Consider the following 18,647-nt stretch of genomic DNA (forward strand, 5'->3'; position numbering starts at 1 on the left):
GGGAGAAAGCGGAGGGATGGAAATCCGTCCGAGCAGTCATGGAGCGTGATCTGTATGTTCGATCGGTAAGAAATCGGAGCAGGGCATATGGTCCAGAGCGAACTGAGAACGGCAAACATGCATAGCCGATGACGGCCTGTGCAGAGAACCGACCAGATCATTCACCCACCTACCCACCCCTCAGCAGCCCGCATTCATAGTTGGAGCAGTCATGCTTGCCCAACTTACAAACTACATCCTCGTCCCACGTATGATACGAAAGTCCGAAAACTCCACGACGATATACAGTTACATCGCCGGCTTGCAGTTCGGCCTGGGCCTCTTCATAACCGGAATGGCGAAGTCGGCAAAGGTACTTGGATTCTTTAGCTGGTTTGACCGGTCTAAATTCGACCCATCCCTGAGCCTGGTCATGCTGTTCGCTGTTATCCCCAACCTCATCTCATACATGAAATTGGGAGCTGCGTCCGGAGATGAAAACGGGAAGAAACGGCCGACTCTGGCGGACATGTTTCAGCTGCCAACAGCTACTATGGCAGATATTGATTGGCGATTTGTTGCGGGCGGTGTAGCGTTCGGGGTTGGGTGGGGATTGTCAGGGGTGTGTCCTGGGCCTGGTTTGCTCAGGACCGTTCTACAGCCTAAATGGGGCTTGCTTTGGATGGGAGGATATATGTTGGGGGCTCTGTCGGGTTTGTAAAATTGCTGTTCCTTGCCACTCTATGGATAGCTATCAATCTTTGATATTTTTATATATCGGAAGTTTAGGACATTTTACTCTTTTCCTGTAGTTATAAGGGGAAATCCGGAGTTTAAATTTGTCAATGATATCTTTCCTAGTTCCTGTACATGCAAGTCAGAAGGGGAATAATGTGTACAACTTGTCGACACATACCGCTTAAGAATTACCCAAACAGTAGTTACAGCCCAAATATTTGATATTCACACCATTTTTTGTTCTAGAACCTAAACGGCAATCAAAATCCCTTCCTGAGGATTTGGATATCCACATCTGGACTATTGAATACTGTTATGTAGCGTTGGCACAGCCATGGACGCCGCAGGGAACGGTAAGATACTCGAGTCTTTTCCTTTTTTGCCCCTATTCCTTTTAATATTGTGTATACGTAAGTTACATATGTCTCTATATCTAAATACATTTGCATATTCATCAACAGATGCATGAATGTGTTTCTGACATGTCGATGAAAAGAGATGTGTGGTGCAACTGCGCCTTGCTGAGATAAAGCACAGAAGTGTGGAGCAAAGGCCCTCGGATGTACTCCGTACTTGGAATATAAATTGAAAAATCTTAATACAGCCTTTTAAATAATTCTAACTCACAATGACAGACGTTGCGGAGACTTAGCACGCAACTTCTAGCCAGCTTTAGGCATCAGACCATTGAACTAACCTCAAATCTTCAGGGCTCTGCCAGCTGGTATGAAGCAAATGTACCGTTTATATGGACTTTTGTTCCACACCACCGTACACACAGCGAAATGGCGAACTTGGTGGGCCGCGATCGCCGCGGCAGTCGATCTCCATGGAGATGTAAATCATTTCAGTTCTTAAAAAAACATTGCATATGTCACGCCCTAATAAAGATTATTAGTTTATTTTTATTCACACAGCAAGAAATCGAATGAAAAGTCATGTAACTTCATACTAACTTGTATGGGAAATTGGAAACGAAGTATCCGAACACGTCACAAGCAAGAGGATATAATAAACCCTTAAAATGAAATGGACACAATATATACACATTCCAACTAAGGGCAAACGGAGAGAAAGAAAAGTTTCAAGAATGGGAATGTCTTAAAGCTCAGTTTTTCTATTAGGCTCGTCTACTGACCCTTCATATTTTGGAAGCATACCCTCCAACTCTAACCATTCAGCTATGAAAGCCGTAAGCAATGTACTCCAGTCCTCAACCGTATCGAGATCCAATTGCTCCGCATTGTCTGTAATTTTATGCCATGTCTTAGGGAAAGGGGAGGCGATCAAATGCAAGATCTCAACCCCACGTCTCATAAATGGGATGTGGTCATCGGCAATTCCGCTAGGGAAAAATATCTCCTTCTCCGAGTCGGGGAGCCACAGCTTGTCACCGTTCATCCATGACGGCGCTGACTTGAACAAGCCAAGTTGGCGCAACCGGGTTTCCAGAGTAGCCATATTTTGATATGCCCAGTGAGTTGTTTTGAAATGAGACAGGATCTGTGGGTCCTTTTCGCCCAATAGATCCAGCAGGACAAAAAGTGAGATGGCCGATAGTGGGGATTTGTAGACAGAGGTAGCCGGGTAAAAGGTATCTTCCATGGCCTGGGCTAATGCTCGAGAACCGTAAAGGGAATCTATGTCAGTCCAATAGTGGAAAGCTTCTTCGCCATCTAATAGAAAAACTTGGATGCCTTGGTGATCGAAAAATGAGTCGTGGGAGGATTCGGCCTTCATAGCATCCCACTTTTTAGTCAAGGCCGCGTCAATACTTCGTATGGAATGCATGATAATTGCGCATGGAGCAGCGCTGTCTGTAGCGCCGATAAAGCCAGGAGGTTCTCGTTTGCTATCATAGTGTGCCGCCAGAGTGAACCTGCTTGTATCTCCAACACCTGACCATGGAGGATCCCGAAAGGCGATCAAGTTGACAAAGGGAACCTCCCTGTTTCCGGTTACTGGTGTTTTCGACGTCGAATTTTGGAACTCTATCGTCCACTCAGGTAATGTAGTTCTAAAGAAATCAACGAAGTGTTGGAGAACTCGTAGGGAACCTGGAGTGCCGGGGACACGTGGTTGCAGGATGGGAGCTAGTAGCGCGCCGTCGCGGATGTTGAAATCATTGTTGGGACGTGGAAGGGATTTTAACGTCTCGTCAGATAGTGTTGCATACGCTTGGACGGGATTTCCAAAGAATACCGCCCCCAGCAGGAAAATGAGGCACGAAGCGGCCAACCGGCAGACACTTTCTGCCATTGTCGAGAGGTCTCACAAGCTTCATAACAACGTTGTGTGCATTGCCGACCGGGGAAAAACAGTAGCATGCGTATGGATGAGTGTTCCTATTTGCATCACTATCAGTGCAGCTTATTGTCAGGAGTAAGTTGATGTGGATGAGATTCAAAGACGAAGACGAGCTAATTGTTGGGGGGATTGGAGCGCTGGTGGTGATTGAGCCCTAGTGGCCTAACTAGTTAGTTAACAATACTAATGGCTTATATAAATTTGATCACATGACGTATCACAAAATCCCCGGCCTCAACTGCAATTCATGATTAAAACCCGTTCCTGCAAAACCGTGATGAAACGCGCCAATTCCTCCTAAATGTCCTCTAACTAGTAGGAAGCATTGATGTATGCATGGAATTTGCTGCTTGTTGATGTCCCAACTGTTCAGCAACCCCTTACCCTAGTAGATATGAGGAGGCTGCTTTGCCGCCCTCCGCTCCGACAATGCCCCAGCACTCAGCACGACCAGAGAAATATATACAACAAGTTTTGCTTACGATTCAGTTCAACGGTTGGGGAAACATCTTCTAAATCAGCACTGAAGAGCAGTGGAAAACCCACACTGCAGATTTTGCGGCCTCCGGTTCGCACAGCCGCGGGTAAATTAAGGAAAAATGGTATGTTTTCCAGATCAAGCTTGTAGCCATCTAGCACATCCTCCTGCTCACAGATTTTTACTTTGTGATATAGAAACTTCAAAACTTGAAAAAGTCCTCATCTATCATGCGGGTACGGGAAAGATAGCCTTCATTGGTATGATGCGTATCACCACCCTTCTTATATTTGGTGTTTCTTGTCTGGTTGTCGCTCCAGCTTTCTATTATTCCAGCGATTTCCCCTGGTGCATAACTCCAGCTAGTAGGTCTTCCTCGTATGATTGAATATCTGAATTGCCTATGCTAATTAAATGAAGTTGTTATTGGTGGTTCCATTCCCATGCTATTCGTCTTATACACGACAGCTCCTTTTGTCAACCTTATATACCTCAAACTTCCACATGCCGCCAGACAGACACGACAACGTACACAATTCTATTTAAAAGATGTACCACGAAATGCGACATTGGATATTGAAACCATGAAATTGAATTTTTACTTTCGGAGCACCCAGGTGGCGATTTCTGACTTGGTCCTGGGGCGTTCAACTTTCCGACCAGTTAATCTAATCAATACCAAACCAGGCCCTCAGTCGTGGTGGAAGGGGAATAATATTTATTTCTATGCACCAGTTAAAACACGTCTCAGTTCGAAACCCACTTCAAAATACTTCCCAGAAGTATGGGAAGGGGTATTTGCGAAAATCAAGGAGAATACTCTGAGCTGCGCAAGTTGAGCAGCCGATGCAATTCATTCTCATTTGTATTCTTTAAATTTTGCCATGTCAAAGACACTGCTTTTTTCAATTTGGACCGTTTACTTCTTCACTTCCTTCAAAGCAGCTGGCACAGAGCCGCACAGATCCTAACACCTCTCTTCCAATCTTTCTTGAGGCCAACGAGAATCCTTGTTCATTATTTGTTAACAGCAGTGCCTTAGCAACCAACCAGGCTCTCACAAAATCAAAGGTTTTACCTAAAGTTTGTGTTGTGTTGTTTACTTCTCTCTACTATCTCACTTAACTTTGACTTCTACCATATATTCTTTTCAGGGCATAAACCATAGGCCCCCTTTCCTTTAACATCATCAAACAATCAGCACACTCTATTTCACTCTTCTCATCTTTCATACTTTCCTAGACTATAAGTGATAATAACCATATATCCCAAACAAACACCAGTTACGTGCCGCCGAAATGGAGGGCTTCGAAACCGTCATGTCTGCTGGGGAGCAACGCATCTTCTTTATTGCAATGACCTGTACCACCGAAGGCTTAGCTGGAATCAAGGTACTTATTTCATTCTACCTTTTGCCCATACTCTTTTTAGTTCGCCCAGAGCTTCTGCCAAAACCCACTATCTCTTTACATAGCTGTGACATTTAGTCACGGTGGGGTGTCTCAATTCATTCGGGGTATCTCTATTTCTAATCACAAATATTTCGAGGCTATAGGTCAACTATGAGCTGCTTGCTGAGAAAGCTGGCTTGAAAAATGCTAGCTCTGCTTCAGTCCTCTATGGAAAAGCCAGGCGCAAGCTGATGATGGCCACCCAACAAGGAGGATCCAGTTCGACTCCGAACGACAGTGAAATGGGTCCCACGACTCCAGCAAAGGCAAACAAAGTTACCAAACGTACACCGAAATCGTCTGTTCGCGGGAAAGACAAGACCACTAAAGCCGCACTCGCTGCGGCCACCCTTGAAGCGGATCCATCTCCAACCAAATCCAGCAAAATCAAAGCGAAAGCCGAACACGATGTGGACGTGACTGGCATGATGGGCGGTGACATTGGGGTTAAACATGAGTAAGTTTATTTCAAAACAGTATCTATCATATATTTCCCGCTTGATTCCATATCATGGCAACCGTAAGCAAAAATTAATAAATCCACTTTCCTGTTTTCAGAAACAGCAATGGTGCACTGGCGCCCATTAAGTCTGAATTTGCCAATGATCTCGCTACTGAGATGATTGAAGGCACGTCATATCCCCGCTCTGAGCTCGAATGGTCCTTTTTTGAGCAATCACTGTGGCATGTCGAGACTTACAAAAGTGAAAGTGAAGATGGGCCGGACTGATTCTAAACGGGTTTCTGCGTAAAGATCGCGTGACACTCTGTTCGAAGAACCATATACGAAGTGGTTGTTCTGCGAGCATAAATTCCGAAAAAAAATTTCATTACTTCAGTTTTGTGCATGAGAACTGCCTGCTGCCACGATGGTGTCCATAACGACCGATTTCCTCGGGTTGCTGCATAAAAGTTGTCCAATCTATTTCTCTCTTTACTTCCGAGCAAGTCACACGTGTTTTGATTTCGCTGTTGGGCGGTTTAGTAACCTCGATGTTTCCTTTTGCTTGTTTACTCGGAGATAATAATTAATTAATAGCTGCTATTTGGCTTTTTCCTTGATATTTTTCTGGGGGTATGTATCTTGACAAATTGAAACTGCCTTGTGCTTAGTGAAAATATGGCGGATCAAATTCAGTACATCCATCCGCTTTACCTTTGTCATACATACCTGACCTTGAGGAGTAGATAACGTAGAAAAATATTGCCTGTGTATATTATCCTTCTAGCTATCCTGGAATACATTCCTCGTAGTAGAAAATATACTGCCTCCGTTTAATTTATAATTATTCAATCCTCTTTTTCGTCCTCTGTGCTCTGATTGACCTTCGTTTGCTCCTTTAGCTCCCCCCATAATTCTCCCACGCAATATTTCTACACAATCCAGCGTCTGAAAATAAAATTCAGGTTTATTTTGAATATCAATTGCGACCACTCCACACTAATCCGTCAGAACCGGGATGAGATATTATCATCAAAAATTCGGGCTTATCTGATTAAATAATTCCTTGGCAACGACCATCGACTCGTGAGCAATACTGTTAGGACGGCATCATCACGCCATTTCTACGCTGATTAGCTCTAATGAACAAGGGTAGGACTTCCAATCGTTGAAGAAGATATTTCAGTTAAGGAACGTGTGCTCTTATTCCATTTAAGAATCACCTCTTCAAGTACTACACAACCTCCCGGCCACAGAATCGGTATCACATTGCCCCGCATCGATCATGACAACAGTAGCAGTAGATCAGGGACCAAAACAAGACACCCCCTGGCATGAAGCATTCCCAGCGCCGAAGACTAAGGCCGCTGTTATTTCGCGTTCAGAAGTCCTTGGATGGCTGAATGATTTGTCAAAGAATGGCGCGCCGAGAGATTTCGTCCTGGTTGATCTGAGAAGGGCAGACCATGAGGTATGTGTCGTTGATTAACTACTCGCTCTCTTCAATATTCATGTTTGGCGTAGCCAATTTTGATAATGTAGATAAGGATTGTGATATCGCTCTTGAGTGATTCAAACTCTTGTACTGCTAGAAGGGAGTAGGATCTGGGTAGAATCATGCACGAGCTTGGTTCAACCCGGTATATGGCCCGTTTATTTTATCGGAGAGGGAAGTCTTATAATCCTGCATGAAAAAGGAGGAAAACCGGGGTTTTAAGCCACGATGCTGCATTTCTTGACAAGTTGAAGCCAAAAAAAAAAAAAAAAAAAAAAAAAAATAGAGCAATCTAACAGAGAAACTATACGCAGGGCGGCACAATATCAACCTCCTTAAATCTCCCTGCCCAAAGCCTCTACCAGTCCATTCCCACGCTATACACAATCTTCAAGCAGGCCGGTGTCAATAAAGTCATTTGGTATTGCGGTTCGTACAGGCTATATTCTTGATTGCTCTACTGTTTTATTCGATTTCAATGCTTTCTTCACTTCCTCCGCTCCTTGGCTTTTGTATTTTCCTCGAGAGATCATTGAACTTGTTCACTGCTCACAATGATTTTATTTCAGGTTCATCTGCCGGACGTGGCACCCGCGCTAGTGGCTGGTTTGCAGATTACATTCTAGAGAAAGAGGGTGGAGGTGCTGGAGGAATACAGAGTCTTGTACTCGAAGGGGGAATTAAGGGGTGGGTTGGTGCTGGGAAAGAATATGTGGAACAGGTGGTAGGGTACGAGGCATCAGCTTGGAAGGGTACAGAGTGTGCGTAGGGATGAAGGACAAGTAATCAGACTTGTGGAAGACAAGAAACCTCAGTTGATTTTAGAAACGATTTAAGGATAGTAAGAATATATTATTTCTATATTTGTCTACGCTGTTAACTGATTGTATATCATCCCATTGTGCTGTACAAGCAACCGTAAGAATATGCTCGCCGCACACCAACATAGGGTGTGATGATGGGGCAGAAAAATATGTGAATGGATAGGGGGTAGCAATAGAAACATAGAAATAAAAACCAGAACGCCAGAGTTGTACAAATAAATAATGTCAAAGATATCATCATCGGGTGGGAAATTAGAGGCAAATCCATTCGAGGACATGCTTGAAATAGCTGAGTAACTTGCACAGTGAGGTCGCATTCGAAGGCTACAAGCTCTCAATAGCCCTAAGCAGAACATCAATTCCCCTCTCAGTTACAGCTCCACAACTATCTTCCGCCTCCGCATCACTTTTATCCTTTAACACCCATGCAACATCACTCCACCATCCTAAACCAATTAGCCCACCTCCTTCCTACGCTTAACGCTTTCTTTCAAACGGCTTGTATGTTCCCATTGCTTGGCGGCAATTTCTGCACGCTCAACTACTTTGTTCGGAATGCCGCACATGGAAGCACAGTGCATGCCGAAGCTCCCTTCTGCAATGCCCTCTTCAAGCTTGTATAGGAATGTAACTCGTCTCTCTTCTTCGTCCACATGGATGCGCATTCGTCGCGGAGCTATTTCTGGATGCCCTTCAAATTCAGAAGCGAGGGAGTGGTAATGAGTTGCGAAGAAACCGAGGGCGCCAATGTGGGTAGCAACATGGTGGAGCACTGCCTGGGCCACCGCAACGCCGTCATACGAACTTGTCCCGCGCCCTAATTCATCCAGAATAACAAGGGAGCGAGGCGTGGCTTCGAATAAAATCTTTTTAGTTTCTGAGAGCTCAACAAAAAAAGTAGACTGTGACGCGAAAATATTGTCATTGGCGCCGAGACGGGACATGATACGATCAACAGGTGTTAGGCGAGCAGATTGACAGGGAACGTAGCAGCCAATTTGTGCCATGATTACAGCTGTACATGTCTGTGGGGTTCAAAGTTAGTATTGTGACAATTGTCAGATGTAGAAGAGTAAGGGGGAAGTAAAATACTAACCATGCGTAATATAGTGGATTTCCCAGCAGCGTTAGCACCAGTGAGCAAGTTGAGATTTGGGGTGTTTCCTCCTAGCTTTACATCATTGGGGATAAAGTCGCCCACGTTTGGCAACATACATGGATGTCTAAGTTCTTCGAACTCTAGGACGCTCCGTTCATCATCCACAAACACTGGGCGACAGCTTGGGTATCCTAAAGCTGATGAGGCTTTTGCTAAACTAATCAAACAATCAAGTTGCGCAATGGTTCTCACAGCTGCTAGCCAGGTCGAATAATTCTCGTCGAATCGAGCATAAAACCGACTCGCAACCTCTTTGACAATCTGGCTATGAGTTTCTTGTGCTTCCTGAAGCTGGCGAATTAAGCTGCGTAGCTCAGGGAAATAGAAGCGTTTCGCCTGCTTGGTCGCGGACATTTGGTCCCAGTCCTTTGGGACGTTTTTAATTTTGATTGGTACTTCAAGTTGATAAATTTCTTTTCCGTTATCCCGATAAACGATGGCATTGGAACCCAGCTTCTTTCTAACTTCCTTCAGAAGTTGATCCAGATCACTTTCTATTTCAGAAATCCTATCATGTGAAGCATCAAAGTCTTCTTCGACACCAGCTTCAGGAACAAGAATACCGGAGTCCTTAGCTTTGGTACGATCGAAAGCAGTTTTCCAGTACTGCAAGTAACCACTCAAATCAGGCATTGAAGCAACTAATTGTCCAATGGCTCCCTCCCCGGAACCGATTTCCTTTAGGAGGCCCATTGTGTAATCGATTTTCTCGAATCCTTCAAGAACATGGAGGAAATCCTGAGCTTTGCATCTTCCAGCATGGACCCGAGAAATAAGTCTCTCGAGATCAGGCATTTTTGTTAGCTGAGATGAAAATTGGTTCTGGACGCTGCTATCTGCGTTCAAGGCATCAACGGCATCAAGTCGCGCATTGATTTTCCTAGTATCCATCAATGGGTGGCAAACCCATTGTTTGAATAGTCTTTTACCGAAAGGCGTAATGCATCGATTCAAGAGGTGGAAGAGTGTTCCTTCTTGGCCCCCGTCAAATGAATTGGCGAATATCTCAAGGTTTATCAAAGTTTGACCATCCAGGACAAGACTGGTTGCCTTTTTGATCGGGTCATACCAAGTGAAATTTCCGATTGTGATCAAATCTCTTTCAATTTTCAGCATCCGTAAGTATTGCACTAGCGCCCCAAATGCTGACATGACGAATTCTTTGTCCCGTGCCTGTCGTAGTGCTTCTGGCCATGCCGCGATATTGTCACCCTCTTCCGAAACAAAATAATTACTGGCATCAAGCTCCCGGACAGTAACATCGGCTTCACAGAACTCCTTGCAGGGTTTTAAATAATTCCAGAGGGTAGTTGGTCCAGTGTTATTTTTCAGGATCCGCAAAGCCTTGGTAGACATGACAGACTTCTCGAGCAGTAATTCTTGGGGTCGGGTTTGGGCAACAAACGTCTCAAACTTTGTCATATCGGCATCATCAATGAACTCTGCTAAATAGAACTGGCCGGTGGCAGTATCAACAAAAGCAATACCGAATGCCGGGAGGTCGTTGACTAACGCCTCCTTGATAGCCACGCAATATGTTGACATATCATCTTGAAGCATTGACCCATCTACAAGAGTGCCGGAAGTCAAGACACAAGACAATTCACGTCTGATAATTTTGTCCTGCTTCACTGGTGTGCCATTGGATTTATCTTGCTTCTCTCGCATTTCTTTACCCAAGGCGGACTCGCTTTGATCTACCCGCGCGATCTTGAAGCCCTTGGCAACAAATTGATTGGCCCAATGATCCAAGCTCATTTCAGGAACGCCAACCATTCGCATATTCACACGGTCCGTGAGTTTCAGATCAAACAGTTGATGCCCAATAGTAGCATCATTTTCGTAAAGCTCGTAAAATTTACCCTTCTTGAAAAAGACGATGGTGTCCCAAAACTTTTGCTTGATTTCCCAGTACTGCTTTTCAAAAGGTGAGAATTTGGTCCACGCAAGAGGAGGGATGTAAATGGTCCGGGGGTCATAGTCGGGATGGCCAGGGGGATTTCGGTCAATATCAGTGATATTAGCAAGCCAGGGATACCGTTGCTCTGGTTCACTCATATGCGCCTTCGCTTTTTTCTTCTCTCCTGGTGCAATGTTCCTGACAACAGCAGGTCGTGGCTTCCGTGGCTCCGTATCATTGGGATCGTAAGTCCACTTTAGGGCAGAACCACCACTAACATCTGGAAGTTCAAAGTCAAACTCCTCATCTCGTATTGGGGATGGTTTTGACGAAGATATTTTGACAGCAGTGTTTGAGGGCCGCTTGCGTTTTTTTGACGGTTTCACTTCGTCCTCGGAGTCATCTGGGACAACGAAATTGTCCAAGTCTAGTTGTAAAAGTTAGCTGATCCTGATCAAATTGAGGGGTACAGCTTGTGCTGACCATCATCAGAAAACTCGGTATCATTCTTGAATTCGTCTTCGTCGCTTGACCCTGCAGCTGTTTTTCTCCTCTTAAGGGATCTTCGGCTAGATGTTCTGTTAATCGGCAAGACATCCTCGTCATCATCTGATTCTAGATAGCTCTTGACAGCCTTCTTTGCCTAGAATACAATAATTAAGTAGATCAGCATACGTTCTCCTAGGCAGGCATGAGATATACATATAACAAAACCTAGAGCAGACAGGCTTACCCGACGAGTAGCTGTGACAGAGCTTCGATCAGCTCCTTCATCGTCAATCTGTACCGTAAGTCTGTTAGCAGGTGTGATGGGCAAGGCACTAGACCACCATCGGCCGCACTCTCAGTACTTGCCTCCGTCTTCCCATCACCATTTACTGCGGTGGAAACCTCCACCTCGGCATCCTGTTCGCAATATCCGGTTGCATCGCTACTTGGAACTCGGGTTATGCTCTGCCCACTGCTGGTTACAGTTTTATTTCGTCTAGTATTCAATGATCTTGGTAATTTTGGTTCAGGCTTCTTGTGGGATTTTTGATTTGAGGCCGCTCGCTGAGCAGGTGAAGACACTGGCTCCTGGCTAGCATCGTTCCGGCAAGCAGGAGAAGCGGCAGAAGCTGACGGGGAAGATTTTTGGAAGAAGCCCAGAATTGACTTTTGGCTTTTCATATTCTGTGTGCTTGGAGTTGACTTCTTAAGGATACGAGCATCTGGCGTTTTTTGCTGCCCACTGTCCTCTGCCATATTTCAGGGGAAAAATCTGCGCTGGAGAGAACGACAAGGGTAGGTAATGAGAATCGTGGTCAATTGAAGAATTGCATATTACTTCCTGTAATCATACAGCTGATAATCTGCTACAATTTCAATAATAAAGTAAGATAGAAACAAGGGAAGCAAGAGAGGCTGAAGGGGAGTTGCGAGAGGATTCTCTCCCGGACTCTGAGGATCGATGTCCAACGGGAGACGTGACAGCCGACGTTGATGGATCCACGGTTGCTTAGCGTGTTCGACGCGTCCGCGGTTAATGGGTTTCATCCACGTGATATCGAATACGCGCAAGATACAGAGATAGCTTCAAATTCAAGTTGTTATTAGAATTTTAGAAGAATGACTTTTACTCTATATAAAGATCAGGATGGTATTGCGTATATTATATGTACCACGTCTCAGTTCAAACGTATGGGTTCTATATGTAAAAGCAAGCTGGATCGAGGGAGCTCGGAGAAAATTTCAGGGGGAATCGGACATGTAGTCGCTCTAATGTACAGCTCTCGACAACCAAAAAAAAAAAAAAGGTATGGTACAAAAAGGAGGTTGTGACGGTGCAGATATATTTATACATATAGCAAAGATAGAGGAGGGAAAACCTCAATAACTGGAAAGGAAAAGCGTGGTATTTCAGCTTGAAACCTTCGACTCCTTGCTCGATCTGCCCGCGTCTTCCTTAGACATTATTTCAGATTCATTTTCGTCCCCCTTCCATCCCGGCGCGTCGAGCCCGAGTTTCTCAAATTCCTCATCGCTTACAATCTTGATAATCTTAACCTTCCATTTCCCAACTCTGAGAATCATCATCGGAATCATCAATGATGAATTTCTTCGTCATATCTTTGTCCCAAGTTTTGATGGGAACGTAGGACATTTTATCATCCATGACAGCCGTCGAGTCAGACCTCGACGCAACTGATGCACCATTATTGACGATAAGTCGGAATGCTTCCGCTTTTGATGGTGCCATGCCTGCTGACCATAGAACCTTGTGGAAAAATTGACCAACAACTAACGATCGCGGAAGAGTGATATGTGGGGATGGTGCGTTAAAGGGATGGGTCTCTGGGAGAGTGAAGTCACGTTTTGTGCGGGCCTCCATTTCAATGGTGGGCGTTTGACCGCCAAAAATGCTTCGATGATCTTTTTCAGCCTGAGCAGCTTCTACAGGCCCTCGAATAAGCTCGACGAATTCTGATGCGAGTTTGTGCTGTGCTACCCTCTTAGATGGATCTTGAACGTGCCGTTCCATGAGTTCTTTGATGGCCGTTATGGGGAGGAATGTAAAATATTTCAAATATTGCTCAACGTTCTCATCAGGGACTCGCAAGAAAAACTGCAAACTAATTAGTTCTTGAGGACTTGACAGGAGCAATTCCGAATTCAAGGCAGTAAGCTCCGTACCTGATAAAGATCAAAGCTCGACGTCATGTCCTGATCAAGCCAGACCGCATTCCCAGCTGATTTTCCAAACTTCTGGCCGGAAGGTGTTGTAAGGAGAGGAGTGGTGAAACCCATAGGCTCCAATAATTCACGGTCTTCGGGGTTCGGGGCATGCTTTCGCCAGTATTCGTTGCTTGCTTTCATGAGGGGTTTCGTTGCATCCATCCCGAACTGAATATTTCCTGCTTGGTCGGACCCGCCAACCTGCACTAATACATTCTGTTGTTGGATGAGCTGCCACCAGTCCCATGCTTGCAGAAGTGGATAAACGAATTCCGAAAGCGCCATGCCTTTGCCACTCTGCAGTCGATTCTTCACGCTGCAAGTCATTTGGTATTAGTCACTCCCGCCTAAGAGGAACATGAAAATAGTAATTAAAAAATCGCGAAAAAAATACTCTACCTACGTATCGCGCCCAAGCATCGGCCCTAATCGCACGGATTCTCCCATTGTCTTCATGACTTCGAAAAATGGTTCTTTGAGCCACCAAGTATTGTTATTTACAATTGCTCGTCTCCATATCCATTCATATTCGTACCCATGCTTAGCTCCGTATCTCTCAATTGACATCCCAAGCCGTTTAAGCTGAAGGTGCATGTTCGCCATGTTTTCCTTGCGCGTGAAGCTGGCCATTTTGGCTCGAGGACCTAATCGGTCGGTAGGGTCGCCAATTTGGCTGGTAGATCCTCCTAACTATTGATTTGGATTAGTTATACAGGGACATCCCATAGCACCATAAATGCGGATGTAGCATAAGCTAATTTAGAGGCTAATAGACATACCAGAAAAACAGCTCTAATGCCATGGACATAAGCCCATGCCAGGACCATAAAAGGCAACATGTGTCCAATATGCAGTGATGGTGCTGTAGGGTCAACACCGACATATACACCCACTCGCCTTTCCGTCCACATTCTATTCAACGCATCACGATCACTACAATCGAGAAACATTAATTGAACTCTTCTCCTCGCACCAGCCATTCAACAAAAGAAAAAAAAAAACCAAAAAAAAAAAAAAGGGGGGGGGGGGTCTTTGAAGAACGAATCAAGAGTAGAAAAACAACACAAAAGCACCGATATAAGCTAATTCCATCCAAGAGCAGAAGCGAAATGACATACCCGATCACTGCGTTAACTAAACCCCGCTCTTCCATAAGTTCCAAAAAGCTCTTCCTCGTTCCAGCCTTGATCTCCTCCGCAAAGTTTTTCCAGGCCTCCTCTCCCTCTCTCATCCGCCGGATATGCTGCATTGTTATATTTCGTTTTTGAAGACGAGGTGCTGTCGCGGCGGCAAGCCGCCGCCTTGATCGCAGTAGCAACGTGAGTCCCGCATTGTGCGATCTGGGAAATATTATGGAAGGAACGTATGAGGCCGAAGAGAGGGCGCAGCTTGGACATCGGTGTAATTGCGCCATCATTGGGAAGCAAGGGACAAATAAAGTTGAGCTACAGGCACCCAAGAGTTGCCTGGCTAGCTGAAGCTCCTAGGCCCTATATCAATGGGCTAGTACACATACAACCGGGTTCCATCTGTTGCGGAGAATACAAGGGACTTTGCTCAAGTTTTTTCCATATTGGTTGAAGCCAATCAGCAAGCATGGAGGGAACGCCGGATAAATGATAATACGACAGCGTAGCAAACTTAAGCGCTTATTAAGCGCCACGGTCAACTGTTTAGTTAACTTTTTACGAGTAAGGTTGCGGAAGGATGATCAGAAGGTGTACGTTAATGATGTACGCAGCAAGGCACATGAAGTCGTGCATCATTTGCAGAATGTTCAATATATAAATTAATAAATAAAACTAGCATCGCGGGCTTGTCCATTCCATGCAGGGCGCTAAGTGGATAGTGCGGCTTCCATACAACATCGATGAAACAAAAAATATGAGTGAGGATAATGAATGATCTCCTGCCTTTGACGCACCACAACACCTGATACGTGCCAACGTAAAACAATCAAGAGGAGTTAGCAGGTGTGAAGAGGAACTAGCTACTAGCTCAAAAAAACTTGAACAACAACCTCGTTACTCCACCCATTAGATAAGCCAAGCTCCTTCCACGCTGCTGCAACATCAATTGCTACAACCTTCTGCCCACCACCTCCCGCAGGCTGCAACTGAACGGTATGCACTGGTACCGCTCGACCCGAAAGCATGACCATAAAGCCTTTTTCTATGGAGCGTGTGTCAATGTCGGAAATGTAAATGCCTAGTGTTCCCAATGCCTTCAGCGTACGTCAATCTGAGACGACGGTTGGCCACGAGGAAAATGTCTGAGCTCACAATAGCAGCCACGCCAGTCATTTTGCCTAGGAGGCCTAGGACAGCGACACTTGTGGTGGTAGTAGTGGCCTCTATATTTGAGGTTTTGTCCTTGTCAAGTGGATTTGGCATTTCGAAGCTCCGGACTGGGTAGGCGGTTAAAATTTCCCAGCCCTTCGTCTCAAGAGATACGGCGACCAGGGGATCTTGGTCAGAGGGCTTTATTATGCGTGAGATTCTCCCAGTGGAATGTGCGCGGATTAAATATTTATCCTCGCTACCAGGGGAGACGCCATGGAAATCAAGAATGGAGATCATAGAACTGATTTTCTGAGCGCTGACGTTGAAAAGGCCCAGAATTCCGCTGCCAGTCTTGGCCCAGCCAGTATAGGTGCCGACTCTGAGCATCTTACCTTCGTTGTAGTTATGATATACGTCAATGGACCTTCCCAAGACACTGGGCCGGAGAATAACGGTGTTACCTCCGACTGTTGGGGCTGTCATCTGGTTGATGACGTTGATATCATGTTCACCCGGTACATCAGTGATATATATCGGACCGCCGGAGACACATCTAGCTGCCGCATGGAAAGACGCATACGGGTGGCTAGTCTGAAACATGTCCCAATCAGGTATGACGTTGAGATGTTGGGTAAACAGAGCATTATGTGCATTGCAAAACACGTGCCAGGGGTGAGAGGAGGGAATATTGGGGAAGAAGTCATCGGAATTTCTCAAGAGCATCCTTGGCTTGTTGGTCGGTACCTGTGAATGGAAAATTATTTGCGGTGTCTGCGACATGCAAGTGATTGCTTTGGCCTGGAAGTATCGCGATGAGGCAACCGACCAAGCGTCTTGGTATGCCGTGGTGAATCGGACCCGATCAGCAGGATCCTGGAGCAAATCGAGGAAGAATTGGGCATCTGTCTTCACAGAGTCAACCCCAGCTGCCAAAAGAAACTTGTAGAAATCGTCGTAGAACCGATGAATGTCGTCGGGATCAACTGTCAACATACTCCCTCCCGCAACGCCGTCACGTTTCTTGACAATCTTAGTTTTATACTCTTTCGCGATCTGACCGTGAGGCGAGATACCACCCCAGTAGCCCATGAGAGCATGCCAGACAGCGATGTGTTGGATATGCGGGTAATGCTGTCGTATTTTGCTAGTTAAGTGCTTCAGCCCATTTGGGAACCCATCTTTATTCGCTTCAAATTCCATCCATCCTCGTTTGAACTGAGACTCGCTCTTGTTATCCAACGCCTGCCAATTATCATCTATGATGAGGTTGACAATATTAATGCCATTATCCTTTAGCGTATTGAGGGCTTTTAATATTTTCTCTTCCGTGAGATCCTGACCCAACGCGTTCCAAGTACAATACGCTAGGCCGTCATACCAATCATACATCCATTGGACCTGGGGGTCATTCTCCACGAAAACCACATCGTTGCCCAACGGCGATTTCGGCTCACTCAACTCCTGTGGTATGGACGGAGAAAGTGGTCCAGTCCCCGAAAGCTTTCCCAAGGCTTTTCGCGCCTCGTACATGACAGCAGAATTGGCAACCTCGAAAGAAGGCGCCACTGCAACTAGGACCTGATATGTCGAGTTGTGGATACTATCATTCTTCACAGCAGTCATCACCTGGCCATTGTCTCCAGATTTGAAGGTAGTCAGGACATTGTCCACACCACTGATCGCTAGGAGAACGAGATGAGTTCCATCCTTGCGCAAAAATGCTAGAAAAATGGAATCCTCCGTGAGCGTCAGCTTGCTCAGGCCATGTCGAGGTGCTAACCAAGGTTCCCATATTCGAACAAGAGCAAAATATCTGACGAAGTCTTTCGGGAGGCCGAATTTTATCTCTTCGAATGTGCTCTCGTCACCAACGGCAGACAAGATGGAACCAGTCACGCTCCATAAAATTGCACCTGGAGATTCACTTGGATGTGCCTCAATCTGGAGATCGGGATTGAGATCATCTAAGTACTCCGTTAACGACTTCGACGGTTGGGCGACCGGATCAAGACCTTTGAGAAGTTGCCAGTGGGTCGGTTCAAAAACCAGTTCCCCATCTTTCATTCCGAACTGATCATTGACCCACTGCCATGAGGCATTTGCATCAATTCTATATCTAACAGTAAAAGATGCATGCCTGCCGACTTTTGGGAAGTCAAGCTCCTCAGAGAAGCTGTAGGTATGATAATCTGGCCCCGGTGCCGGACCCACTGACAACATAATCATTTGGGATGCTGAACCCTTTCGCAAAGGGAGAGCTTCCCAACGATCCCTGTTATTGACGTTATGCCAGATGGAAACTTCCCAGGTCTGTTCCGGAAGTGAACGGCTTGACTGGAGGAGAACAGTAAACCGGACCTAATGGAGTATTAGTAGCGAGTAGAGAGGCAATTGTGCTATGTTTCAAAAACATCACTGCTACAGACAAAGGCCAGGGTGCGGGCGCGGGGGGGTTGGGGGTCTTGGAGTTCGCATACCTTATCCCCATTCCCACTCCTTTTCAAGCAAGTAACCTGTCCCAGGGGTGGCCAGCTAGTAATATCAGCAAAGAGACACATTTGCGCCGCTCGGACGAACTTGATCTGGGATGGTCTTTGTTCCTTTTCTTGGATAAGCGGGGGAAGGCTTCTTTGCCCCGCGTTTGGCGCTCTCCCAGCTGAAGTGCTGGAAGGCATGAATGGAAGAGCTATTTTCGACATGATATCCGCAGATAAAAGGGCGTGTGGGTGTTCTCCTGTTTGCCAGGGCTTGATTGTGAATCGGCTTAGCTGGTAACCCGCGAGGCAGTAAGTGGGGTGAGCTCGACGAGGAGAAGCAAGGGAGGAGGGAACTTCCTTACGATGACGGTCCGATGTCGTACCTTACCGTGTAGCCGGC

General features: G+C 45.8%; 7 protein-coding genes across 7 annotated transcripts; 3 read left to right on the forward strand and 4 right to left on the reverse strand.

Annotated features, from left to right (window-relative positions):
* Positions 1 to 38: 38 nt before the first annotated feature.
* On the forward strand, positions 39 to 791 carry HCAG_06238 (predicted protein; the record flags this gene model as incomplete). The annotated part of the gene is made up of 3 exons (XM_001538583.1): positions 39 to 52; positions 157 to 692; positions 769 to 791. The coding sequence occupies 3 exons, from the start codon at positions 39 to 41 to the stop codon at positions 789 to 791; spliced, it is 573 nt and encodes a 190-aa protein (XP_001538633.1).
* A 670-nt stretch (positions 792 to 1,461) lies between these two features.
* HCAG_06239 (conserved hypothetical protein) lies at positions 1,462 to 2,976 on the reverse strand (the record flags this gene model as incomplete). The annotated part of the gene is made up of 2 exons (XM_001538584.1): positions 1,462 to 1,598; positions 1,878 to 2,976. 2 exons carry the CDS (start codon positions 2,974 to 2,976, stop codon positions 1,462 to 1,464), a joined length of 1,236 nt encoding a protein of 411 aa, XP_001538634.1.
* Positions 2,977 to 4,821: 1,845 nt separating this feature from the next.
* HCAG_06240 (predicted protein) lies at positions 4,822 to 5,683 on the forward strand (the record flags this gene model as incomplete). Its single annotated transcript, XM_001538585.1, has 3 exons — positions 4,822 to 4,893; positions 5,058 to 5,410; positions 5,512 to 5,683. The coding sequence occupies 3 exons, from the start codon at positions 4,822 to 4,824 to the stop codon at positions 5,681 to 5,683; spliced, it is 597 nt and encodes a 198-aa protein (XP_001538635.1).
* A 997-nt stretch (positions 5,684 to 6,680) lies between these two features.
* Positions 6,681 to 7,659, forward strand: HCAG_06241 (predicted protein; the record flags this gene model as incomplete). The annotated part of the gene is made up of 3 exons (XM_001538586.1): positions 6,681 to 6,866; positions 7,205 to 7,319; positions 7,460 to 7,659. The coding sequence occupies 3 exons, from the start codon at positions 6,681 to 6,683 to the stop codon at positions 7,657 to 7,659; spliced, it is 501 nt and encodes a 166-aa protein (XP_001538636.1).
* A 510-nt stretch (positions 7,660 to 8,169) lies between these two features.
* On the reverse strand, positions 8,170 to 12,018 carry HCAG_06242 (hypothetical protein; the record flags this gene model as incomplete). Its single annotated transcript, XM_001538587.1, has 4 exons — positions 8,170 to 8,739; positions 8,811 to 11,200; positions 11,257 to 11,351; positions 11,507 to 12,018. 4 exons carry the CDS (start codon positions 12,016 to 12,018, stop codon positions 8,170 to 8,172), a joined length of 3,567 nt encoding a protein of 1,188 aa, XP_001538637.1.
* Positions 12,019 to 12,814: 796 nt separating this feature from the next.
* On the reverse strand, positions 12,815 to 14,737 carry HCAG_06243 (conserved hypothetical protein; the record flags this gene model as incomplete). The annotated part of the gene is made up of 5 exons (XM_001538588.1): positions 12,815 to 13,378; positions 13,447 to 13,804; positions 13,892 to 14,178; positions 14,268 to 14,400; positions 14,607 to 14,737. The coding sequence occupies 5 exons, from the start codon at positions 14,735 to 14,737 to the stop codon at positions 12,815 to 12,817; spliced, it is 1,473 nt and encodes a 490-aa protein (XP_001538638.1).
* A 937-nt stretch (positions 14,738 to 15,674) lies between these two features.
* On the reverse strand, positions 15,675 to 18,469 carry HCAG_06244 (conserved hypothetical protein; the record flags this gene model as incomplete). The annotated part of the gene is made up of 3 exons (XM_001538589.1): positions 15,675 to 17,855; positions 17,982 to 18,128; positions 18,248 to 18,469. 3 exons carry the CDS (start codon positions 18,467 to 18,469, stop codon positions 15,675 to 15,677), a joined length of 2,550 nt encoding a protein of 849 aa, XP_001538639.1.
* Positions 18,470 to 18,647: the final 178 nt, after the last annotated feature.

This window comes from Histoplasma capsulatum, genomic scaffold (assembly GCF_000149585.1).
Source record: "Histoplasma capsulatum NAm1 scaffold_7 genomic scaffold, whole genome shotgun sequence".
Taxonomy (NCBI): domain Eukaryota; kingdom Fungi; phylum Ascomycota; class Eurotiomycetes; order Onygenales; family Ajellomycetaceae; genus Histoplasma; species Histoplasma mississippiense.